The sequence below is a fragment of the Anabas testudineus genome, chromosome 5 (genome assembly GCF_900324465.2).
Source record: "Anabas testudineus chromosome 5, fAnaTes1.2, whole genome shotgun sequence".
Classification (NCBI taxonomy): domain Eukaryota; kingdom Metazoa; phylum Chordata; class Actinopteri; order Anabantiformes; family Anabantidae; genus Anabas; species Anabas testudineus.
The window spans coordinates 11675250-11701774 of record NC_046614.1 but is presented as its reverse complement, the minus strand read 5'-3'; the positions used below and the strand labels follow the sequence as shown (position 1 = coordinate 11701774).

General features: G+C 42.1%; 3 protein-coding genes across 7 annotated transcripts in view; 1 reads left to right on the top strand and 2 right to left on the bottom strand.

The window, feature by feature from the left end:
* Nucleotides 1-9272, bottom strand: part of LOC113154199 (inositol 1,4,5-trisphosphate receptor type 1) — a 60344-nt gene extending 51072 nt beyond the window's left edge. For 4 of the 5 annotated variants that reach the window (XM_026348253.1, XM_026348255.1, XM_026348254.1 and 1 more), the window contains exons 1-2: nt 7851-7942; nt 5554-5624 (exon numbers count right to left, since the gene is read on the bottom strand). In XM_026348253.1, coding sequence (XP_026204038.1) covers nt 5554-5624; nt 7851-7942 — 163 coding nt within the window. Of the gene's footprint in view, nt 1-5553; nt 5625-7850; nt 7966-8907 lie in introns of those variants that run through there. The other variant, XM_026348251.1, reaches the window with a different exon arrangement.
* Nucleotides 9273-9296: 24 nt separating this feature from the next.
* sumf1 (sulfatase modifying factor 1) lies at nt 9297-15653 on the top strand. The gene is made up of 9 exons (XM_026348257.1): nt 9297-9810; nt 11393-11566; nt 11702-11776; nt 12717-12799; nt 12995-13117; nt 13218-13332; nt 14003-14116; nt 14194-14253; nt 15033-15653. Exons 1-9 carry the CDS (start codon nt 9532-9534, stop codon nt 15132-15134), a joined length of 1125 nt encoding a protein of 374 aa, XP_026204042.1. The 5' UTR covers nt 9297-9531; the 3' UTR covers nt 15135-15653.
* Nucleotides 15654-15991: 338 nt separating this feature from the next.
* On the bottom strand, nt 15992-25537 carry LOC113153277 (leucine-rich repeat neuronal protein 1-like). The gene is made up of 2 exons (XM_026346833.1): nt 25150-25537; nt 15992-19106 (listed from the first exon to the last, which is right to left on the bottom strand). The coding sequence occupies exon 2, from the start codon at nt 18882-18884 to the stop codon at nt 16737-16739; it is 2148 nt and encodes a 715-aa protein (XP_026202618.1). The 5' UTR covers nt 18885-19106; nt 25150-25537; the 3' UTR covers nt 15992-16736.
* Between the last annotated feature and the right edge of the window lie 988 nt (nt 25538-26525).

Below are 26525 nucleotides of genomic sequence, written 5' to 3'. Positions count from 1 at the left end.
TGTCAGCTCCCATCGAAGGTTTCCTTTAATCACAGTCAGCTGTGAGAGAAAACATGTCAGTTCTGTGGTACTGAGGTCTGGGTCGGAAATTCCTTCTGGGGTCACTAAGCAGGAAAAACGGTGGGACTAGTCCAGAGGGCAGAAAACTTGATGATTCATTAACACTTGTATAATGGCGAGTGTAGCATTACCTTGAGTTTGAGCACTCTTTTGTCTAATCTGTTTGCCGTAAGTCGTCAACACCTGATGGGAACATCCTACTACATTTCTGGAGTAGGTGCAATGTTTGACTAGGTAGGACACTGACCTATTAGTAGTCAGGCAACAGGTAAAAAATATCATATAAACTCTACAACAAACTGAAGAGTTTAAACAGGACTCAGTTGTGCTGGTGTTAGGTGTTACTTTAGCAGAGAACAAGTTAAAACTACCATAACTTAGCGTTAATTACATTTATGGTAAGGGTTCAAAAACATATTTAATAGATACACAGCTTTTTAAGCAACATTACATTTTAACATGGCAGTTCGGTGTAAGTAAAATTTGTCTGGAGTGGTGGTGGTCTGCACAGTGGCCAAATATCACCCAATAAGACCGACTCTTTCAACATGCAGCGTTTGAGAAAAAGCTAATAAAAAATCCTGAAGCCACAAATAAACCTAATCAGATTTAAGAGTATCGAGAGGAAGACACTCGTAGCCCCGGCAACCGAACAAATGACGAGGGTCTACAAAGCCAACTGAGATGATTTTACTTTTCTGGATGTTTTTATCAAAGAGCAAAATGCTCTTATTCATACTGTAAGAAAAATAATCGCTTTCAATTAGATGTACTGTGATAACACACAGCTGCACATGGTACAATTTTGTGATAGTGGTTTGCTGAGAGTAGAACTAGTACAGAGTCGAGAACTTGAATTTCTACTTCATCTCCTTATTGTTATAAAACTACTTATGCAAGAAAAATACTCCCATAACAAACAAGCCATGAGCTACCCTTCCAGCAATTATACACCATCCAAACTAAGACACATACTGCACAATCCTCTTTGTTAAATAAATGATATTCTCTTTTATTTGCTTGTATAAACCGCCATTTGTTCCAAGGTGAGGTCCTGCACTGGATATCACAGAGGAGGCAGCTAATTGCTTGTACTGTATCTACCAATTACTGGTTCTGCCAACAACAGCTTCCTGCAACAACTCCCTACATCTCTCAGCAGAAAGCAACACATGCGGTTATTAGCAGAGGAAGGGGCTAAAGGCAGATGTGTTTCTGGTGTTCATCTTAGAGGAACCACCCAACTAGTCTGCAGTGTGTCTCTGACAGCGACAGTTATTTGCAAGCAGCAACGGAGAGGCTGTGGTACGAAAAGAATGCTCCAAAGCTGCAGTGTGCATCCACAAGCAAAACAATGTCTGAAGAAACTACGATGGGAGATGACGTGACTAAACAGTACAACACAAACAACACAAAAGTTTTAGACATGCGAAGCAGCTAATATTACTTTAATTATTTTCCCATGCTACTTGTTTAGTGGCCATAATGTTAGGACACTATTAAACAAGCAGTAATATGAGCTCTTGTTGTTTTGATATCTTTTGTAACAAGCAAGAGAAACTTTTATCTTTTTGATCTTTTTGCGGATATAGGATTACCTTTCACGGTTTAAAGATTTTTGTATTTATAAGGATTTTGTAAAGACGAGACGACAAACTCAAAAAGTTGCTCATGAATTAGTTGGTCATAGATAAAATAATATTTACAGTGACACTCACAGGGTCCAAAGTCAAGTATACTCAAGTATCTCATCTGTTGTGGCCTTAAGGCCTAATGACTGCTCCTTCTGGCAAACAGCAGAGACAATCCTTAAAGGCAAACCAATTTCCATAATCTATTTACTATAAATATTGAACGTCAGTGCCACTTGCTGAATGCCGCTCACTTAGATTAACCGCTGTAAACATTTTGCATCATTAGACAGACAAAGTGTTTTTATTAATATGTGAACAGCCTGGTGACTACAAACAGTGAACAGGGACAGTTATTGATGACTCAGTGAAGGAAAATTAAAAGAGGATGACATTCGAACAATGTAGCCTTCAATTTAAACTGGAATTTCTGCACACAACAAAAAGATCTGCCACCACAGCAATTTCAATTTAGACGACTGGTCTGACATAAAAACAACTGAGCAATTGAACATAAATCACAGTGACTGAGTATAAAAACAAGATTTTTTTTTCTCCTGATACAAAGCAATCTTACAGTGCTTTCTCTGCCTTAGTGTTCCTGGCTATAGCTCAGTGGTCTCTGCTGAACTCTGTAGTCACTGCACACTGAGTGTGCGTAGGTGTTTACTGGTATTTCAAATGCTGTCCGGGTGTTATACAAAGCAAGGCTACTGTTTCCTTATGTTTACAGGCTACATGAGTGAGAGTGTGGTGTTCATGGTTAGTCTGGCCTTGTGCCCTTCTCCTGTCCACTTAGCGGGATTATCTCTGCTCAGTGGTGTCCCCCTCAAACAGCCAAGGAGCTTCCCAAATGAGAAGGCACACATGAAGGTGCATTGTGCCTAAGAAGTTGCCAAAGAAATGTGCCGTTTTCTTGTATAGTAAGTGCAAAAATAGCATATTGTAATTTCTTACCACTGCAGACGTTTTAATGTGTGAGTAGGAAACACAAGTGGAGATAATAAAATTAATGATGTTCGAATTCAATTTAGCTGCTCCAGTTTCAAGGAGCTGGTTTTGTTCATGCTGAACAAGTGTCCTTTTCAAGTGTCCTGGTTTAACTCCTGGTTACCTCGTTTAACAGGACACTCATATAGATAGAATAGAAAAGAGCCATTAATCTGTGCTTTTCCTACTATGTACAGTATGTACAGTACAATGAAACACTTCTAGTATCTGACAAGGAAACACATTTGACAAATAATAGAAAAAGCACAGGTGGACGTTAGTGTGGGCCCTGTTTCATTTTAGAAAATGTCTGTCTTAGTGGCTGGATAGTGTAGTGGTAATATCCCTGCCCTCCATGCATTCAATTAAACAAACAGCAACACTGTCCTAAAATATATATATTTAAAAATGCCTTGTTAAAGGACAGGTCTTTCAAATTCCAAATGTCCAGTTCTGTTAAAAATCGAGCCGTATCTGTATCTAGCTGAGATACTACTGAAGAGTTTTGTTTTGTCTCAGTAGTCCCCCATGATGAAAAAATGGTCTTTAGGGGTACAGTCAAGGAATTTCTTTCCATCCATATGAAGCTCTTATGTGGAAACATGTTTGCCAGCCTTAAAGAAAATGTTTATCTCTATTAAATTGCACACTGCATACTGCATACACTTTATCCTCTTCCAGTTACTTTTCCACGTTACCTTACAGTTCTATCTTTTCCTCTTCCTGCCTTACAGTAGTTCTCCAGAGGCCTCTCACAGTGACAAGTAGGCATCTGCAGCTCAAGACCAGCTGACACAGTGAAGGAGTTACCAACTCAAATATAACTGCACTCACAGTATGTGTCCACGTGTGTTAGAGACACCTATATCACTACAAAAAAAAAGTAATTTTAGCCACTATCATTTGATTTGATTTATTATTTTTTGTTTGTTTTCTGTTGCACAGATAACAAAAACAACATTAGGAAAAAGTTACTCAACTTAAATATGTATCTACCCCTCCTTTAACTGCCACCTTATAGTGGCGGAGGGGTTTTGTGTGCCCGAATGAGCCTAGGAGCTATATCTGGGGATTAAAGACCCTGGTAGGGTCTCCCAAGGCCAACCGGTCCAGCCTGGCCCGGCCCAAAAGAGCGACGTGGACCTACCTTCCAGTAGGCCCACTACACACAGGAGGGAGCATAAGGGGCGGGTGCATTGTGGGATTAGGTGGCAGTCAAGGGAGGGTGCTCCGACAACCCGATCCCTGGACAAGGAGTCCTGGCTATTGGGACATGGAAAGTCGCCTCGCTGGGGGGAAAGAGCCTGAACCTGTGCGGGAGGTTGAGTGGTACCGACTAGAGATATTCAGTCTTGCCTCTATGCATAGCTTGGGCTCTGGAACTCAAGTCTTTGAGGGAGGTTGGACCCTCTACCACTCTGGAGTTGCCCACGGTGAGAGGCGGCAGACTGGAGTGGGCTTGCTTATAGCTCAGCCGCTATGTGTTGTAATTTTCCCAGGAGGACTAGAGATACGCTTGCCTACGCCTTCAGGTAGGGGATAGGTCTCTAACTGTTGTTTGTGCCTACTCCACATTGGGAGAAATCAGCTGAGGTGGCTTGGGCATCTGTTTCAGATACCCTTGGGACAGCTCCTTGGAGAGGTGTTCTGGGAGGAGGCCCAAGAAAGACCCAGGACACGTTGGAGGGACTATGTCTTCTATGAAGAAGATGGATGGATGGATGGATATCTACAGTATTCTGCAGTGATTTTAATTTAAAAATAATTAATTAATTTTAAACATCATGAGCATCCTACAGTGGGTGACATTCTTTAGATTTGGCTTCTCTTTGAGTGCTTAGTAACTTCGGATCTGAAGATTAAATGAGGCTAATGGATTTGTACAAGCCTTCCTGTACAAGTGAGCCAGGAGATCGCTTTTGACTGGGTGGTAATAATGGTTGGCATGGGAATGTACAGTTGTTAGACAAGTATATACACTCGTTCCACATTTTTTCAGCATTCATTTCCACCTTTTCGTGCAAATCTTGGGAATAAACGCTAGTTGAAATGCACATACACTGACACAGAAAGAGTGAAAAAGAAGAGACTCCTCTTTCATGTAGCTGCAGGCATGTATCAGTCTGCAACCTTTGTTTATCATGATGACAGCGATTATCTCTAGGGGGAGATCACCTGTCCTGGGTTTTCACACACTCACCGAAAAGCTTTTCACTTTATAAATACAATGATATCTTCTTTATATTCTGCAGCTTCCCAGGTGCAAAGTGTGTGCACATGAAAATGCAGCACAAGCTAATCTGAGAGTTTAAAATCACATTGACTGGAACTGCATATATTTTCTTAGTTTGTCCGACCTTATTTACCTATTTACATATTGTCCAATATAGTCGCATTCAAATACCTATTCAGCAGTATCAAGAAAATCTATAGTTTTTTTCACAATATATTCTTCAGAGGCCTTTCATATGCCGTACATCGTCAGAGCATTTCTCTCCCCAGTGATGTAAACCTTTAGCCTGAAAACCGAAGGGCCCAAGTTCAATTTCCTGTATGAAAGCTAATAATAATTGTTTCCCAACAAATCAGTGCTGATACTCTCCATCTGCCTCCACCTTCACAGACAAGGTGTGCCAGTAAGCACGCACAGCTATAAACACATGCATGGAAGCAAAAGCACGCCATTAACAGTGTCAAAAGCAGCCCTGTTTGAAGTGCAGTGGGCAGCAATATTGTGGCTGTCACCAAAGAAACACGGCATAACACATTCAGCAGCGTCTCTCACGGAGCCCGCAGTATAAACAGACAGCAGTTAGAGCGGTGATGTCAGGCCTCAGGAGGACGAAGAGAGTCGACTCTCTCTGCATCTTACCTCTGAACTTCTTTGGAGGGTTGTTGAGGTCCCCCGCATCAGGCTGGACGACACAGCGGTCGTCCACCAAGCTGTGAAAAGAAACACGCAAAAATATTATTAATCACATATGGGTTGAGTACACACTTGCTCTTCATTTCTGCTGCAAGTAATGATTACTTTCATTATGAATAATTCATTCTAGAGCCGCGCATTATTAATTATCTTATCAACAGAAAACTATTAGTTATTTACAGTGCAGGTACAAATGCCAGGACCTCAGTGAAAAAGTGAATATTTGGTTTCCTTAGTCCTCTAACAATAAATAACAGTTTATTATAGCCGGTAATTATTTTCAATTGATTATAAACAGATATATGGATGCATGATGAAATCTGATTTACAATCTTACAATACTACAATTAACTAAGGAAAACTGAAGAAGTTACACTAGAAAAGGTGGTAGTATAAGGGATAGGGTTTGGTATATTTTCTTGATACGATAACTTGCTTATTAAAATAATATTATTAAATATATACTATTATTTAAAAATATTAAATGTTTTGGTCATCAAATTAATCAACCAGCCAAAATGTATAGCGTGACTATAAAGCACTGAACCTTCTGACATTTATTGACTTTGTTTCTTTACTCCATTATTTATGCTTTGTGGGCCACTATCATGTCTGTTTTCTCTCTGTGCTTGTGTTAGAGCTGGTTTGGGTGTGTGTTGAAAAAGAAAAATGGCAAAAATAGTCACAACAAAAAATTCTTCATGTGCAAAAATTCACAGTCTCATTGAGAGATCTCACACAGATGCAGTGTGTTTACTTTCCCAGTCCACACAATAAATGAAATCATTTGAGTTTAAATGGCCTGTGGGTAAGCTGGAATTTCTGGTGACAAATTTAGCTTTTACTGGTTTAGAATAACACTTGTCTGGACACCAGCCAAATCCCACATCCATTTCAGGCCTTTTCCCCGGGTATGTCTTCAGTTGTCCAAACAGACCTGTCTACTCCTCCAGTCAGCACACTGCGAGGAGCAAGGCTGCAGACATAAAATATCCAGGAAGCAGAACATACACAGCATATGCTGTATGTGTGTGGTCATCTGCATGTGGGGATGATGCACTTAAACGTAGGAAACCCTCTGAGAGGGGTCAGTGTTTAACAAACGTGAATGTGAATAGCTTCACATCTTGACAAACTGGACTAATGCTGCTTTGGCCAGACTGTGCAAAGCAGTAAGTAGTACCCCTCAGTCAAGTTACCAAACAGAAGCTGCTGGAAATGCTGCTCAGCTGGAGAAGTTGTCATGGCCAAAGAGTTTGCTCTCTTCTTTATAAAGATTGTTCTTCTAAAGGCTGGATGATCTGAACAATGCAGCCCCGTTGGTGGTTGTGCGTGGAAAAGATGGCTCTTGGCCAAAGCTGTCATGACAGTTTCGTAAATACATGCGCATGTATGTGGGAAGCGGCGGAACTCAGTTAAAGGAGAGTTTCACAATTTCGCCTTTCACGCAAAGTCTATAGTGCTGCAGTTATTGCTCCATTTTTCATGAATGTGGGGGGAGGTCCTGGCACTGATAGCATTACAGACGCTACACAACATATTCAGCACCTTCTGCTTACATGTGGTGGTTTCCTTTAGAAAAATAAACATTCATAAAGCTTCTTTTCCTGTTTACATCAATAATTTTATTGAATGCAATAGCTGCTGCACCTCCAGCGATTGGTCGACCATTCTGTAATAGCTACAGAGGGAGTGCAATATCATCATTGTACCGTACATCTAGAAATTCAGCAACCAGTTCTATAACGTTGCTAATATGATTTATGATTAGCGTTGTGTAAATGAAGAGTTTTACTGTCAGGTCTATACACAGCCCCATCGCAGTGTTTGTTTCTATAACTCTGTCCTCTGAACCTTTTCCTGCCACAATCTAACAAACACTCCATCATTACATTTGCATTTACCGCTCCTACCTTTCCTCTTCCCCAAGCTTTATCACTGGTGAGGTCAGTCAGGGCTAAAGCACCACTTCAAAGACCTCCCACTGTTTTCACAGCTTTGCACGGTGGGACAACTGCAAAAGGACCATTTATCTTTCCCTAGCTCATCCCATTTGGTCACTGACAGCAGAAACTGATGCCTGTGACATATGCACTTATAACACTTGTATTTAACTAAATCTAACTTTCTAAAAATGGTTAACAGTCGCCACTAGTAGTATGATTTCCTTCCATCCAAATACAGCTCTGAGAAAGCGTGAAGTGTGCCTAACACATTATAATCAGGCAGTAAGATGAACATACCCCAGGGTGCTGATGAAACCATTGGTGGAACCCTCTGCATACAGGGAGCAGATGTCCCCAATGTGTAGGAAGCTGGACATCTTATCCGACATTTTCAGTGCACTCAAGGGAACGCCTGCAGCAAGAAAGTTGTACAAATTAGTAAAATAAAATACATGACATCACACTATGCTCTGCATATTAGAAATGTTTTCACTCAACTCTAAACAAGCACCAGAAACAGCTTTACTTTCACTTCCTTTACCAACATAATGGTGTGATCTACAAGTTCTTTTGCTCCAAGCATGTGCAAGTATGATGATGGCTAGGCACACACATGTAGCTTCAAGGTTCCCAGTTAGGTGGCAGTGCAATTTTAGATGAGAGGGTTCCTTGAGAGGTCGCTGCTACACTGATCCCAGTGTGTGGCAGGATGGATTTGCATAGTTGCAGGTAAATACTCAGTAACTGTAACCTGGACTGAACAGTTAATGATTAGGGGCTGCGGCTACCAGAGAGGTCGTGCACCTGCAACAGGTGATCCCTGCTGAAACTGGTGTGTGTGTGTGTGTGTGTGTGTGTACACCTCCTCTCCCAGCCTCTCTCTCTCTCTCTCTCTCTCTCTCTCTCTCTGTTTTGAAGCACTGTCTCACTGAGGTTCATGTATCACAAAGAAACTGTAAATGTACAGATGATGACACCAAAGATGAAACACAATGAGCGCACATCTTCCACACAGGCCTGTTTGATGAGCACCAAAAACACACACACACACACACACACACACACACACACACACACACACACACACATGAAACTGGAGGAAAGCCTTCCAGCGGCAGCAGGCTGTCATTTTTTTTATCGGTATCGCTATCACAGCCGTCCAAAATGAATGTACCGCACTCGGCCGAGCTCGTCGCGGTGTCTTTTGCTATAAACAGAAACACACGCTTTGCTTTGCTGTGCAGATGGGAGCCTGTTGTTAACCATTTCATCAGGGCGGACTAGACCTCCTTCCTCGCTACGAGAACATAGGAAGAGAGGAGGTGAACTGAACAAGTTGTGCGCTCAACTTTACCTCGGCTGTATGGAAACCCTCGGCTTTTCAGTTTCCTCTGAACCAGCTATGACAGCATGACTGTGGCTCCCCTGTCCTCTCCGGCCGGGGTGAGGGTGAGATCCAGCCGTCAGCGACTGTAATAATCCAGTTTGGTGACAGCTCTCACCACCCTCTCTGCGCTGGTCGGTGCTCCGGGCTGTGCGCACTGAGGCAGCACACTGGCTGAGCTGAGCTGCCTGGCTCACTGCCACTTCTCAGTGTAGCGTTGAGAGCTGGGAAATGATGTCCATGTGGCTCCATCCAATAGCCCACCACCAAGGAAAGCTGAACTGTTACCACTCTGAGTGCGGTGTTTTGATTTTAGTGAAGCAAAAAAAAAAAAAAAAAAAAAAAAAAAAAAAAAAAAAGTATAACGTCATACAACTGCACAGGCAATGTATGGTTTTAAATAAAAATATAGTATCTTATTTACATCAAAACAACTTTAATCTGGTGCATTTACAGGCTGTAATCCTGATTTGTAAAACAGTTTGTAGAAACACAGACTTCGGGCAGGAAATAGTTACAGGAGTCGGTCTGCAGCCAGCTGACTGACCACGTGACTTTGCGGAAGTGGCAGTATCAACATGAGTAAAACTTGAGATGCGCTTCGTAACAATGGTTCGTTGTTTCGCTTTGTTTTTTATTCTTGTCTGTGTGAACAAAGCGTTATGTCTCCGGAGTTCGTGCGAGGCGCAGCAGGAACCCGCCGCCCAGCAGGAAGCAGCGGGCTGCGGCTGTGAGAGCCTGAAGAGACCCGCTGCAGCTGTGGAGCCGGTGGAGGGCAGGACGGGGTCCGGGGATCCAGCGGTCAAGTACTCCAGAGACTCAAATGAGAGGATGCATGAGGCTCAGGGACAAGAGAAGAAATTACTAAGTCGGGTACGCTGTTAGTTCTGTTAGTTCGTCTTTGCCTTTACTGATCTTTGTTGTAGGTTCTTACATTTTGCCATGTGGCTGCCCTGCAAACCCAGCACAGACCAAATGGTGCACGTTTTTAATCAAACGTTACCACATAGGTGCCATTTGATCAGAGCCCCCTCTTTTATCTGCATATCTCATGGTGTAAATATAATAAAGTCATACACTTGAAGAAATTAAGATGCATATTAGACCCTTCATTGTTAGATGGTACTATTATTATAACCAATCACAGACAACAGGTCACAGTCAACAGTACGGTCTCAGAGTCTAGACAGAGCAGCTTAGATGCTCCACAGGGCTGTATCTGCTCTGCCCTCCCCACATTATGCATTAATGAATGCACAAGCAGCCATCCTGGAAACCATGTGATTACATTCTCAGATGTTGCAGCTATTTTTGGCCAGTTGCACAAGAACAGCAGCTCATTAGCATTTCACTCCCAGATTGAGAATGTTGTGTTCTGGTGTAACGCCATCCACCTTGTGTTTAACGTCGGGGAAGACAAATGAGACGCTGTTTGATCCGAGGTCTGCAGGGAACAACACATCAGTGATGATCTGTCTATTGCACAGATCACCTCATATAAATACCGTGTTTCATTGGAAAAAAAAAAAACTATCCTTCTCCTCAGCTCATGTATGAATGAACCTTGACAAAGCAAGCACGTTCTCACATCACCACTCCAATCCAGCACAGTGAGTCCCAGTTCTTTGAGTTTTGCCCTCAGGCAGGAGGTGCAGATTTCTCTGATACTGGCTGGATCGCTAAAAGTCTGGGTATTCCAGCCTGTGTCTGAACTCTTGATGTGAGATGCTGTTGACCATGAGCTCATGTGCTATTTGTTATGTTACTGACTATTTTATTGGGGTAGTGCATTGTGGAGTCTAAGTTGGTGTCCAACAATAGTTATGCTTTGTTATTTGAAGAAACACTGCACGTTTATGGCATCGTGGTTGACATAAGCTCTTAGTTCATGTTCCTTGTTTGCTGTTGTTGACAATGTGCTTTACGCTCCAGTGCAAAGCTCTCAATTCTACAAACAGCATTGGTATTTCTTTACATTTATCAGAGACAGTAAAGGTCACACTCAGGGTTTGTCAGTCCTACTGAGGTAGTCCGACTGCCCTGGTGTCAGCTTAGGGTGTGGAAGTTCCCTGTGTCCTAGAAGATATTAGACAATATTACATGACATCCTTACACAATACACAGGTAGTTGAAGTTAGGTGACTCGAGCTGCCATGATGTTAAATCAGCTGAAAGGAAACAACTTAAATACCACATATGCGTATAGCCAGCTGTTAATGTTACAGAAGATGTTTTCTCCCATGATGTCTTCTTTGTTACTTGATATATTTCTAACTGTGCTTCTGTAGCAGGTATTGCACAGCCTAGTGCTCAGACAGTTCTCAAAACTGTATTTAGACTCAGATGAGATTAAGACTCTTAATCTTTATAGTTCTGTAACCTTCTTCAAATTTAAGAGTTTAATACGATACCTTGTACGAACTCATTATAAACTAAACTTATTTCATGAATAAAGATGGTCCTGATTTCCGGAGGAGAATTCCTGATGGGAACAGACAACCCAGGCATCCCTCCAGATGGAGAGGGCCCTCAGCGGCTGGTGCACGTGGACTCCTTCTACATGGACATCCAGGAAGTCACTAACAGGCAGTTCCAGAGCTTCGTCAGTTCGTCAGGATATGTTACTGAGGTATGGGGTGGGACAGTATGCGGTGAATTCATTCATAACCGGCATTCACAGATTTATCAGCTGTTATTCTAATGCTTTAAAATGAAGATTAGGTGTCATCACTTTTGCTCACAACCTTTTAATATATGCTTTTAGGCGGAGAAATTTGGAGACTCATTTGTATATGAGGGAATTTTGAGTGAAACAGTCAAAAGCCAGATCACCCAAGCAGTAAGTATGATTATTGAACAGTGGACTTTACCTGTATAACACCCACATGTGATGGTATATACCTTAGTTGTTCTATTTCTGCTCTTCACAACAGAGACAGCAAAATCGGGTCACAGTCTTACACACACACACACACACACACACACGTTTAGACCTACACGCAGTACACACAACCACGTAATCACTCACAGATGGACGCTCAGTTTTTGTGGTTGCCATAGAAACATATAGCAGTTTGGACCAGGGGGAGAAGTTCACATGCTTTGTTTTTCAAGTTGTGAAATCTATCTATCTATCTATCTGTCTATCTATCTATCTATCTATCTATCTATCTATCTATCTATCTATCTATCTATCTATCTATCTATCTATTTTTTCCAAACATACCAGGAAATAGAAATGATACAGACTCAATTTTCCTAATGATGAGGACAGAGTCATAGTGAGTAATTAGTTATATGAGGTATTTATATAACACAGTAAATATTCCTAAGTAACTAATTTCATGTTCTCGCTGCCAATTACAAAATGTACCTACGGTTGTAAATTATATCCAGTTTTTCATCAACAGGAATGTGACATAGTTTTTTTGGAAACCAGAAGATGAAAGACACACCATGTTTTGACTTTAGATAGACATAAAGACATACATAAGTTTTATTTAAAGGCTTTGAGCATATTCACAGACTGCTGTCTGAGCACAGCAACAGCAAGAGGTCCGAGCACAACAGACGAAAACCAGATAGAAGAGTGAAATTAAATGCTTCATCTCTGCTGTCACATGCAGCCTGATCATGTGGCAGAGAAGGTGCTGTGTGTCCATTAGTGATACTAGAAACCATGAGTGCCAGGGCAGTACACCAAAGACAGTTTGTAAATGAAGCTGAAGGGGAATAGAAGCATGGGAACCAAAATGTTTCTCATTACCATCTTTCATTAGGTGGCTGCTGCCCCCTGGTGGCTTCCGGTCAAAGGGGCCAACTGGAGGCACCCTGAGGGTCCAGACTCCAACATCACAGAAAGGTAGAAATAAAATCTTCTTAATATGGTAAAAGTCTCACCGTGCTTTCAAGGAAACCTATTTTTATTACTCTGCATTGGTTATCAGTCTGAAAGCAAACCTATCTTTTATTTATTTTATTTTATTTTATTTAGACAAACATTAATGAGCCAAATAGCAGCTCAGTCATTAATTTTTTAATTACCTGATTTTCATAGACTGGACCATCCTGTTCTACATGTATCCTGGGCGGATGCTGTTGCCTATTGTTCCTGGGCCAACAAGAGACTTCCTACAGAGGCAGAATGGGAGTACGCCTGCAGGGCTGGTCTTAAAGACAGGTATGATCATTACTAATAGTGAGACTGTAAAATATACCAAGATGCTTGTGTGTCCCAAATAAACGTCTTGACATACTCCATGTATGTACTCCTCATGTAGACTTTACCCCTGGGGAAACAAGTTGACCCCAAAAGGACAGCACTATGCCAACCTCTGGCAGGGGGATTTCCCCAACCACAACTCAGGAGAGGACGGATATGTCAAAACCTCCCCTGTAAGTCAGACAAAGAAAGATGGAGAAACCCATAATGTGGGTGTGGTAAGGACATGTCATATTTCAGGTTAGTGACGAGGAGGAGTGTTAGCGCTCATTGGCCGCCGCCATAAAACTAGAAAAAGATTTAGTGCATAACTGAGCTGCTGCCTGTGGAATCTACAGGAAATGAAAAGGGCTGCAGGTATGAGCTCATTAAAGAAGTTGATAAAGAAGTCACATCAGGAGCTCATCGTTTCCAGAGAGCAAATTCATTCATTCAGATTCTCTACAAGGGGCGTTTTAAAGCCTCGATATTAGAAACATCAATCATAAATGGTACCAGGTTCTTCAAAGTTAGTAAAGAAGGGAACATAAATCCTAATCTTCATCGTTCTGATCCCACTTGCTGGAAATACTTCTAAAAATAAAATATGTATATTTACACCTGATTGGTTATAATTACACCATTTAATCGTTTTATTACATTCATTATAATGTAATGTGCTTTTCTGTCAGTGGCTGATTGAAACGACTGGGGGCTTTTATCAGTAGAAAAAACAGTGGAGAAAAAAAAAAGATAAAAGCTTGTGTAAATCCAGATAACACATCTATTTTTGTGAATCATTTCTGAGAGAGTGTTTTTAACCTAAAGCATTAATGTGACTTTTGTTTCTTTCATATCCTACAGGTGATGTCCTTTCCTGCCAACGGCTTTGGTCTGTATGACATGGTGGGGAATGCGTGGGAATGGACATCAGACTGGTGGACTGTGCATCACACCACAGACCGGCAACACAACCCTGTAAGAACACGTGACGTCTTAGAGTTTTTTTGGGGTTTATTTTCGCTGCGATAACCCCTCATTGTTCTCGCTTTCAGAAAGGTCCTCTTTCAGGCACAGACAAGGTGAAGAAGGGAGGCTCATACATGTGCCACAAGGTAAAGTAGATAAGCACTTGAACATTTTTATGCCCGTTCTCTCCACTTCAGCTAAAGAGTTAGCTCTCTACATTGTCAAGACTGAATTTGAAACACTGTGCTCAGTGACGTATTGGAACTGCTAACTGCTGGTTTATTGGTTAGATTTTGTGGGTAGTGGCGTCTTTTTGGGATGCGAGTAAATCAGGGTCAATTAAATAGCTCTGAAATCAGTATTTCTGAAGGGGCGGAGGAAGCCCTCTATTACCCTCTACCTGTTTACCTACAATAGGAAAATGCAGCTCCCCCGCTGTTTTGTCTTTTCTTCCTTGCACAAAATTTGAGACCACAGTATTTTCTGTTGTACTTTACACACAGACACCTGGTCACTTCAGGCCCCTTCACTTCACTGGTTAATTTTTTTCTGGATGTTATTTAAAGACACTTGAAAAAGCTGAAATCTCATAATGTTCATGGAGAGTATAAGAGAGCTCATACCACCACATATGGTACATTTACTTAATCTACAAAACCATCTGAGCCGCCCACTGGTGACTATTCCAGTCTGTTTGCCAATAGCATTGGTTGGCATGGGAATGTGACTAATTGCGTGAAAAATACTGTATATAAGCACAGAGGTCTCTTTGAGTCATATTAATAAACCATATGAGCAAATCAGCCTTAGAAATATAGTGATTACTGTCAGACTGTGTCTTTTCATACTGTCACAGACCTGTTTCTATTGTTGCAAAGTCCATTTACTGACAGGTGATGTTTCTCTTCCTTCCCCGTTCTTCTAGTCTTACTGCTACAGATACCGATGTGCAGCACGAAGCCAGAACACTCCGGACAGCTCAGCCTCTAATCTTGGTTTTCGCTGTGTCTCCGAGGAGCAACAGTGACCTGACCTGTTTGTCTTAAACACAAGCAGGTTGCGTCACCTGCTCACGTGGTAGAACAAACCCATGAAAGTAGAATTTGAATCTGATAGTGAGGCTGCTATTGCATTTCAACACATCTGATTTAAACGATAAGGGCACTTGGTGACCTAGATATTCTCTCCAAAAAAAAAAAACTATTTTTTTATATTTTTCTTTTTGACAAATAATAGGACAAATGTTTATTTTCTAGTCTCTGTTCATTTGACACCGAGGAGCACAGGGGAGAGAGACACTTGAGTAACTAATGTGATTGTTTTTGTCTGTGTCAAAAAGCTTGTAAAAAGAAAACTTTGCAAACCGTTTTATTAGTTGTCATTATTATTGAATGTCTGGTTGAGCTCAATGTATGTATGTGTTCTAATAGGATGTTTTGTAATTCAAGATTTTTATTACCTATCAGATCCCTCTGTTTACAATGTAAACACACTGTACACTCAATTTTCTAAATTAACATAATAAACAAAGACTGCTAATCACAAAGAGCACTTTTTGTCTCGATGCTACTCAAACAGGTTACATTAAATTGTGTATGTTTGGAAGACTCAGTTTGGTTTTAACACCAACATGTTTATTAGTGGCTTATTACTTAGTTGTTACACATGGCACCCACAAGAGGGCAGCGCAGCATTGTGATAGTGTAAATCTTATTCAATATGTTTCATCTGAGAAGGATTTATGTCTCTTCAACATGTGAAATTGAGAATTCATGTGAAATGAACAACATGTTTCACCAGGACATGAGAGTGTCTGTCTAAACTAAAAAATATATAATAACTGTTGGACAAAAACAGGAATTAGAAGAAAATACCATATGTCTGTAAAACAACCCCAAATTATTTATTTTAACTTCAGAATGCATAATACACATAGAAATAATAAACTAACTAGCAAAGAAAAATCTAGCAAAATAAGTGAGTAAATGGGGAAAGAGCCCAGAATGTTCTAGCCCACTTTAGTAAAAAATAATAATAATAGTTTGTTCTATCATTAACATCACACTTACCAGCAAACTAAAATCCTATTCTCTTGCAATTTAAATGAGAAAGTTCAAATTTATAGTTGATACAACGTTACTGCACAATTGCTAACATTCAGTAGACAGTTTAACAAGTCTAAACCCCACTGTCAGCTTTAAATTGAAGTTAATATAAACTCCATTAACTATCAGTGCACAGATTACCTGTTATACAAAACAGAGAAAGAAACACTGATCTCTACGTAATAATGCTGCAGGACGACTGTTGGTCCCCGTTGCTGAATCATTAACTCAAAAGAAAGTGAGTCAAAAATGCACCACAGAAACAGAGCGTAGCAACTAAGACGACCTGGAGGCTAAATACAGCTGCCATCTTGAGGAGTTCAAAACAATTAAGAGATAGAAAGAATCAAACAAGGGCGATACGCTATACTAATAGAAATCCTGTCCTTGATCACTCTGCTGCTTATTAGCAAAGCTGACGATACAAAAAAACATTTGCAACTTTATTCAACTTTTGCACCAAAATGGCAAAAGTGTGTCTTTTTGTGCTGCTGGAGAGGCAGCCAGGCCTCCATACTAAATCTTCACCACATGTAGTAGCTACGTGTGGTGTCCACAGGAGAGGGTTTTCCCTCTGTGCTGCCATCTTTGTCCTTGTCGGCGTCAGCCTCCCAGAGGTTGATGAGCGGAGGGTAGAGCTCATTAAGGGGGATGGAGGACGTCTTCAGCATGTATTTCTTCAGAGAGTGGTGGTAGTTTTTTCTCTTCCATCTCCGAGCCATGTAGATTCCCACAGTGGCCAGACTGAGAAAGGCCAGCATGGTCGCCATGACAGTGAGCACAGCTGCACTCGGGTGCTGGTCTGACAGGTCCAGGGCAAAGGTGGGGCTACGTGTTGTCACGTTAACGCAAGACTTGTGCGTCTGCAGGTGGATGTTGGAGACTGTGAGGCATACCTCATACTCAGTTGCTGGCTGAAGGTGTGTGAGGTTGTACTCGTGAACGTCTACAGGGACACGAGCTGTGTAGGTGATGTGTGGGTTGTCAATCTTCATGGTAGCTGAGGCCCACTTCAGATTGGAGGACATGACGTTGGAGTTGACTTTCCAGGAGACCAGGATGGAATGGGACTCAGTCTGCTTGACGTAGATTTTCATCACCTGGGCACTGTCAAGCAGGGTGCCATTTACACGGATGGTGGCAACTCGTGTGTCAGCTCCCTCTGTGTTCTGGGCCACGCACGTGTAATGACCAGAATCTTCCACCTGCACGTGAGACAGCCGCAACGTCCCCTCACTGCTCAAGTGGTACCGCTCTGACACAGTGTCTACAGTGATTTTGTTCCCAAGAGGTGTCACCCAGTAGATCTCGGGCTCTGGCTCAGCCATGGCCCTGCAGTCGAGGCTGACACTCATGGCCAGATCAAGGTTCAAGTGGCTGGGGAAGGTGTCATGGGATATGAGGGGGAGGCACTGCTCAGGTGGATCCAGAAGCCTAAGCTCTCTAACCCGCTGGCCCCTGAGATCTTCTGGGGAAGTGCACAGCATGGCCAGGGGCTCCATGAAGCGTACTGAGGTCCTGTTAGAACTCATCCACTGAATGACACAATCACAGCGCAGTGGGTTGCTGTGCAGACTGATTTCCCGCAGGTTGGGCAACACCTCCACAGTGTGCTGGTAAAGGGCAGTCAGGGCATTATTGTTGAGCATCAGGCTCTCTAGAGAGGGCATGTCCCTAAAGGCCAACCTGTGCACATAGGACAACTTAGGGTTGTTTGTGGCCTCTAACTTTGTTAGTTCTGGTAGGTTGTCCAGAGCATATCTGTCAATAGACACTAACTCCATCATATTGTTGATGCCCAGCTCTTTCAGGCGTAGCATGTTCCTGAAGTCACCTTCCTGGATTTTGTGAACTGGATTTTTGTTTAAATCCAAAAATTTCAGATTGGGAACTTTCTGAAGAGCCAGTTGAGGAATTCTTACTAGTTTGTTGTCATAGAAAGAAATGCTTTCCAGTTTATCCAGACCTACAAATGCATTCGCTGGAACATCTGTGAGATCCATGCCAGCCAGTACCAGACTCCTCAGGCTTCGTAGAGGCTTAAAGTTCATGTCTAGGAGGCCAATGACTGGGTTCTCCCCAATCATGAGGATCTCAAGGTTAGGTGTTTCTTCGAACCAGCGGCTGTCTATAACGCGCAGCCTGTTAGAGTTAAGATGCAATCTCAGCAAGCTGTGCAGGCCTGTGAATGCCCGAGGAGAGATGGAGCTTATCTGGTTGTGGTTGATGTAGAGTTCCTGGAGGTTGGAGAGGTTTCCCAGACAGTGGTCTGGCAGTTGACTGATCTGGTTCTCCTCCAGATGTAAAGTGGTCAAGTGGTTCATGCTTCTAAGGCCCACTGCTTCCACAGTGCTGAAGTTGTTCTGGGATAGGTCCAACTCTGTCAAGTTGAACAGCGCCTCCAGCTCTCCCCTGGTGTGCGAGATGGCGTTACTTTGGAGCAGCAGAACCTGCGTATCGGTTGATAGGTTGGTAGGGATGTGCGTGAGCCTCAAGTCGTTGCAGTCAACTGTAGTTGCCTCCTTGTAGGTTGACTGGGGGGTGAACCAAGGACGGATTTCGCATACACACAAATGAGGACATACTTTGCCATGTATGGGTGACAGAAAGGAAAGAAGCAATCCCACGCACAGCCACATTAAAGGGGGCCAAGGCTTTGAGCTGAGCGCCATGTTGTCTGCTCTCTCTGCTCACACAAAGCTCAGATGAGAGGCAGTGTTCAGCAGAGTGGTATGAAGCGAAGGTCCATGAGCATTAGTCTACTTTGCTGCCAGCTGCTTTAGGTCCTTAAAAGTTTGGTGAATTCTGATCAAAAGGAAAATATTTGCAAAAAGGCAGGCCCAAAGAACCAAACTTCGCTTCTACACGTTGCTTCCACACTTTGAGGATAAAACCTAAAACAAAAACAACAGAGAACAATTCGATTGTTAAAACATAGATACACAAAAAAGATCTGATTATCTGTTTGCAACAAAAAAGCATTAGAGGACATGGCGTGGGAGTGAAACTGTAAAACAGCTGAACAGAGAAAGTGAGAAGACAAAACTTTTGAGTTTTCTTTGCAGAGGGTCACAAATGAGTCCAGTGGCAGTTTTCCACAGTGTCACCCACAGATATTTAGTGGACTGAGTTGACGTGTCTAACAGGGCAGAATGAATCTGTCAAATTTGTCTTGTTGATATGCTATTGTGTGGACACTCGTTCCTACCTTTTAATGAGCTCTTAAACAGCCAGACACAGTTTGAAAATAAGAATAAGTCTGAGAAAGTGTATGTACATTGATTGTAAAATGGGCAAGACCATGAATGCCTAAAAAATAACTTCATCCTGGTCGTTCTCTCGGTTAAAATGTGTATTGAGCAAAAATGTGCTACAGGTGTCTCCTAATGTGTGAAGACAGTAACCTGCTACAGAAAAGGAAATCTCTATGCAAAACGTATATAATCTGGTTGTTTCATTGCCGAAAATGTCCATTTATCTTACACATGAATACCTGGATGCAAACATGTGGAACAGTATGAACTGTTTTGGTATCTAAGAAGATGGGGTTGATATTAGCTCTGCTCCTCTGCTGTGTTGCGTATCCGTCTCTTCAGAGATTACCAACATGTTTTCCTCTCTGGGCTGGGCAGATTAACTGCATACCAGCTTGGTATCGGCGAACAAGTGTGTGGGGTGGGCACAGCCGGGAAGCGTGGCTGTGAGCCCATTACACAACAGGCTTAATATACAGGGAGGGTGTGCGCTTCACTGTTAATCACTGAAACAGACCTCTGGGAAACAGTCATACGAATGTGAAGGGTTTAGCATTTTTAAGAGTAAATGTTCCCACTGTGTTTAAAGCACACAGTTCTCATGCAGGATCAATCAAAACCAACTCATCAACTAATGGGTTGAACCCCCATAGAAATCATATAGATTATGTTTTTGGTTTTAGCTGTTTATATCATGACACAAACTCCTAGAAATGTCCGTGACATTGGCATATTTGTATCTATGTGAGCTTGTATTTGTCTTTTGTTTGTTGTCTAAACAACCAAAACTAATTTGTTTCTGTAATAGTTCACATTACTAAGAGAGAGGAGAGAGAGAAACTCTTTCTCTCACTCGCTCAAACTATACGCCACAGTGTCAGCTTCGAGGCTGACTCACACTGATAGAAATTCATGTTTATCCTCTGATAAATAAACTGAGGTTGAGCAGCCAGTGTGGTTGCGTGTGTGCGTATGTGTGTGTGTAAATTGTTGGGTGTATTGTGTTTCATATCAAAACTGACAAGTTCCCTCTATGTTAACATAATACAGATAGATTGTTTTTTGTCCTTGGTGTTCACGCCCTACGGTATGGTGACACCTGTTTATCCTTCACATTTGCATGTAGAAAAGTAGAAAAGCAGCTCAGCAAATGCTAAATGGAAACATATACTATGTAGAAGGACAAGCATGGTAGTGCAGTGCCACAAAAAGCCCTTTTTTTCAAATTTGCCAAAATCATGTAGATCAAAAATGCAACATAAAGGCATTTTGAGCATTTGTCTCTCTTAGAGTAAGAACACATATGGTGCCTGGTGTCTGCAATGACCTGGTCACACTTAGACTGCTCTAACTGATTCTATCAGGCTGACTGAAATGTGGCAGCAGCGACCTGCACCTTTTCCTGGCTCTATTCATAGATCCTGACTGGAAATAACTGGAGAGCCTGAGCCACTTCCTGTAACCTTTAATCATTCATCATTCAGTCTCCGAGGTAACCCAGTCATATGTCTTTTATTTTAATTACTTTCACATGGACATAATGACAAATATTTCGTTTGATAATATACTTGCCCTCTCTCTTCCTCCATGAGCTACAATGCTCGAGTGTTAAATTGGAGGAGACAGGTGGGGTAATCGCTGCTTTCATGCTGAGGCCATAAAACTCAGACACCTGCCATCAGGTTTCTGGCAGCCCGGCAGCACTATGGGGGTCTGCATCCGTTCCCACCTTTCTCTCAACGTGTGTACGTGTTGACCTTATTGACCCAAGGAAGTTCTGCTGAGCACATATGCTCTTTTTCACTGATGGCCTACTTCATAATCACTGCAGTACACAGATTCATACTGAAAAGCTGCCCCGGTAAACCCACACATATCTATTGTTGGCCACACACCAGATCCACTGAAGAAGTTGGTCTTGGAGCATTGCACTTGAGATCTATCTTTGTTTTACGTATTTACTAAAACTTAATTTCTAGGTCTAACAGCACAGCTTCAAACCAAAGACATAAACTATAACTGTAAATAACTTTGTGATCGCTGTTGCACAAACTGTGCTTTCAGAATCTGTATGTTATTACTGGATGAGCGAACAGGACCCTATCTAGAGGGATGGAGGTTGTTATAGCAACATGTTGCAGAGAATCACTTCCAAGATCCAAGAAAAATTAGGTCTGAGATTAATTATCTTGCTGAGCCAGCTGGGCGAGACCAGTTGTGTGCCAGCACCTGTATCCTAAAAATTTACGCTATTGCTAATCTCTTGGCTGAAACAACACAGGGCAGAAATATCATAGTAATTTGACACAAAATGCATAAAAACATGTGTCTATGCTGCATACATCTCTACACTGTCACAAGAAGCACATTTGTTTTCCCAGTCTTACTTGACTCACCCACTGTGACAAGCGTACATACACAGATGACTGGAAGGAGGCAGAAAAATCCCTCAACAGCTTGGTATTATCCAGCTGACTGTCTGAACTGAAGCCTGCAGCGGAGGGGATTTACTGTCTTGTACTTTGCTCACCCAATCCTTATCAGGTTTTATTCTACATTAAAATGTACATATAAAAACGCACCCATCTGCAAAGGCACAACTACACTGGCAGATATTTCGACTGGGTTCCCATAAAGGATCACTGACCCTGAGGTAGCGAGACAGCAAGATGTAATTGTGAGACATAACGAGCTTTGTCTGCTTCATACTAAAGCCTCGTAAATGCATTTATAAGACAAGACAGAATCTGGGCAATACAGCAAACAATGAAAATAATCAGGCACCACTAAAGATAGACAGACCAGACACATTGTTATTTTGATCTGTGCTGTGCTGAGAGTTAAAAGTACTGTATGTTGTTTGTAAGGACTTCAGCTCAGTTAATTTCAACTTAACTTAACTTGATTTTATACCTTATACTTACACATGTTAATGCACTACTCCACCATGTGCCACTGGTGCAGCCAAGAGGAAGCTCACGTGAAAACACACTGCATCATTTTTCATAGGAGCCAATGCTCTCCCCCTCCTGAGTCTGAGGCCCTTTTCACAGGGTGCAAAATGTAAGCAGTGTCTCTGAATCAGCAGCCGCACAACAGGCTCACAGACATGCCATCACCATGGCAACAGCTATGCCACCAGCATGTCAGTTTCATAACCAAATGAGAAGACATGAGGAGACAGTTATTAGTGCCATCAGGGAGCCAAAGGAATCTGCCAGTGAGAGCTGCCACTCATACAAGAAAGCAAAAGGCAATATAAAACCATATGATAAAATCAGAGAGAATGTGTGCACAGATGGCGTTACACCATAACCAGTAAACACAACCATATTGTGCACATATGCTCCAAGGTCTGACTCTTGCCCAACATTAGCACACAGCATAATACAATATATTTCCATCGTTATAGAATAAGTAATAATTGGTTTTCCAGAACAGTCACGTTCAATGCCGAGCTAATGCGGTGTTGGAAAGTTGACTACTGCTGCCTGATGTTTCCTCCATGTCCTCACTGCGCTGGCCTGCCTGAGAGACATCCTATTCCTGCTCCATTAGTATGCAAGTGTCTCACTTCACATCACACAGGGCTTTGGTGCAGCTGCTGATGGCAGAGGTGTAGAGCTGAGAAGGACAAGGATGCACGTCCTCTCAGTCAGAAAGGAGGGAGAAAGCAGAGAAGAAGGTAGAGCGTTCTGCCTCATTTGGATGACCACAGGAGCAAACTGCACTGCTAACAACTCAACAGGGCTGAAGGTACACAGAGAAAATCTGATACTATGTATGAAATCAAAGTACGTTGCACTCTTTCAGACTCCATTAAGATTTCAAAGTTGCAGTGTGACAAGTGTCTCTGGATTTCTACTTACTGCAATTCTATATGGTTACTTTATTTCCCAGTGGAACTGAGATGGATCTCCACACAGTTTTTCTTTCCTGACTTTCATTTTCTTTTCTCTCTCTCTCTCCCCTTTTTGTCGTCATCCTCCCACTCACTTTAGCTCCACTCAATGCAGCATTGGTGAAAAGCCAATATGTTGTCATTAGAGCATCGATCAATCACACTGACAGTGCCAAAGTGTCTAATCTCAAGGGAATCCCTATTTGAAACAATGCAGATGAAAAGAAGGACTCAGACTCAATTTGACCTGTAAACCGCAGATAGTGCTAACAGTAGTTTTTTCCCTTGTTATTGTTTTATTAGACCTGCACACTTAGTTTTCAAATATTGGTGCTGCACTATTTGATGTCAACACATGTTTTTGAAGCATTACTCTTTTAAAAGCATTAAAGTTGCTTATATCTTATAGAATAGAAATGTTGCCGATTGAAGCGCCTAATGACAAAACAGCTGACTCAGTCATAATCACTGAAAACCTTTCAGTGACCCGTCATGTTTCCGTGTTCCCCTTCGCATCGCTCTGACAAAGGGAGAAGGTCAAGCTGCTGCACTCCTGTTCCCCCACCACCTCTGTGGGAACCCCAGGACCAGCACATGTTGCAGAGTTATGCCCTATGACTCACAATGGCTCCTGTCCAAACACACACACACACAGGCTCACCAAGACGTGTCTTTGTTTTGGCATGTTCTCACACCCTCCTCTGCACACTCTCCTACTAAGGGAATACGTCACTGTGTTTTGTGAAGACTGGGGGAAGGTGCCACAGCCTCCGAAACTCTCATATCACTAGTTCATTGTTGAAATCTGGATCTGGCATTAGTGCAAATGATGCCTTGCAAAGCTGTGTTTCCTGTCCTGATCCAAATAATGTAATAACTTAACTCACTATAGTGTGTTAAAAAATGTGATCTCAGTAACAGGTGCCACTGTAATATCAGTGCAGACTCCCTTCTGCTTCTTTGAACTTCTTCTAGGAAACTGTCTACTTAGAAGTTCAAGGCGGAATAAATTGTCTTTTTGTGACTCTCACTCATGCAAATGGGTTTAATGGAGCACACCAGCCCATAGCTGCTACTCAGCTGTTTGAGCTGCACTCTGCACTGGCGAGTGATGCTGCAGTTTGTGAAAATGTCATACCACATTGTTAGTTGAACCTAGTGTCAATGTGCAGTGAAATGTCAGGTCTGCTGGCAAAGGCTGCAGGTTGGATGATGCGCGCAGAGCCTCGCGAAACGCAATATTTCAAGCTGGTTTATCATGCACAGTGTCTGTTCATGCTTTCTTTGTTTCCATCCCTCTTACGTCCGTTCAGTTCTGTTAATAGTCTAGACTTGTGAGAGGTAAATAGTCATATACTGTGTGTTGACTGTTTGACTGCAGAGAGTCCTTGCAAATCTAATACTGGTGTGATCCATTTGGATTAGATTAGAGGAAAACAGCCTGTTTTGCTGAGCAGGCATCGTTAATGTAAACAATTTTCAGGCTCTGTCTTGTGTCTAAATGAAATAAACAGCGTCCTGTCTCTTTGCGGTAGTAACACGCCTCACATGAGGACCCACCAGCACGGAGGAAGAACGCGTTTATTGTTTCATTTCATCCTTGTTGATCAGTGCGTTTCTTAAAACACACAAATGCTGACTTCACCTTTACGAGTTCATGACTCTAGACAGTGAACTGAACAATATATATATATATATATATATATATATATATTACAAGAGATAATCTTTATTATTAATATGAAAATCTCAGCACATACATAAAACAAATATTGCTCTCACCTATGAAGCGCTGTATCCTCCGTACGCACGACTGCTGCACACTACTCTATCTGACCCATGCAGTATCCGCAGGTCTTGGATGATGCGCGGAGGGGTGCAGACTGCGTTTTTTATAATATAAATAATCAGCAGTATTAACGAGAGTAAATGCTGTCTGTGGAAAACACCACTCGGGGTGTGATAGCTGCTCTGCTCCAGCGCTGGAGACACGGTGACACGGAGTGAAACGCTGCAGCGCACAGCTCCTAGTGACGAGCAGCTGCCTGGTGCAGGTCAGCTGGACTGAAACGCGTCTAACGCCGACAGTGGTGCCCCATTAGGAAATCTCACCATCTGCTCTGTTATCACCACCAAGGGAACAAAAGTCCCACCCTGTCCGGACACGGGCTGCGAGGTGCGGATGGAGGAACCAAAGGCATCTGACGGACAGCGCGTCATTGTTTGAATGTTTCTTTGTTGATGCCTTTAATATGTGAGCAGCATCCGTCAGGTCAACACAACTTTAGGAGTTTAGCAGTTAGAAAAGGGATTGAAACCTTTTTGAGGAGAGGAAATCAAAAGATTGATTTAAACATAATTGATTTTTTTGATTGATTAATTGAATTAACAATTATGACATGGGATGGATTTTAAAGTGGATCTTAGTGTCACACACACACACACACACACACATTTTGTAGACAGATACATCTTCCTCCTCTTCCTCTTTTTCCTCCTCCTCCTCCTCCCTTCCTCTCTGAGGGGAGCAGTGAAAATGACAGCGTTTCATCACTTACTGTTTGAGCTGCTGCGTTGGGAGTTGCCAGGCTGGTTCATCATCCACACTGTAGCGGCAGAGAAAGAAGTGCGTGTTTCTCCATGTTGAGACATGAACGTGTGCCAGGCAGATGCCATGTGCAGCTTTTGTGTGAAGCTCAGCAGGAAGTTACAAATGTGTTTACGCGTCAGGATTTGCTTTGTCCTCCATTGTCGAATGAGTTTGAGCTGAACAACGAGCCTCTCCTGGATGCTGCATAATTATTCCTCCTGTACTTGTACAATTTATGGGGAGATATTAATTCTGAAATGCATGTTGAGGGTTTTACCCAGTTGCATTATTAGTGAAATGCATTAGGAGTAAAAGCAACTTGATACGACCTGATACAACCTTGATTAACAGTGGGTACAGTACAGTAATGGGTCATTTACCTTCATTGATTTTGTACATTTCTCAGGGAAATAATGCTTACACACCTTGTTTCCATAAATGAGCTCTTTGTCACATCACATAAAAAGTGTTGTTATATTTTTATTATTTAAAGTTCAGCCGTGTAGTAACTTTAAATGTGATCTCACATGAAATCGAACAGAACAGAAAAAGAAACTTTGGGGAATTT

Coding starts and splice junctions, on each gene's coding strand:
- sumf1 (XM_026348257.1), top strand. CDS start 9,532: ATGCGCTTCGTAACAATGGTTCGTTGTTTCGCTTTGTTTTTTATTCTT. Junction 11,567..11,701: donor CGTCAGGATATGTTACTGAG/GTATGGGGTGGG, acceptor ATATGCTTTTAG/GCGGAGAAATTTGGAGACTC. Junction 11,777..12,716: donor AAAGCCAGATCACCCAAGCA/GTAAGTATGATT, acceptor ATCTTTCATTAG/GTGGCTGCTGCCCCCTGGTG.
- LOC113153277 (XM_026346833.1), bottom strand. CDS start 18,884: ATGGCGCTCAGCTCAAAGCCTTGGCCCCCTTTAATGTGGCTGTGCGTG.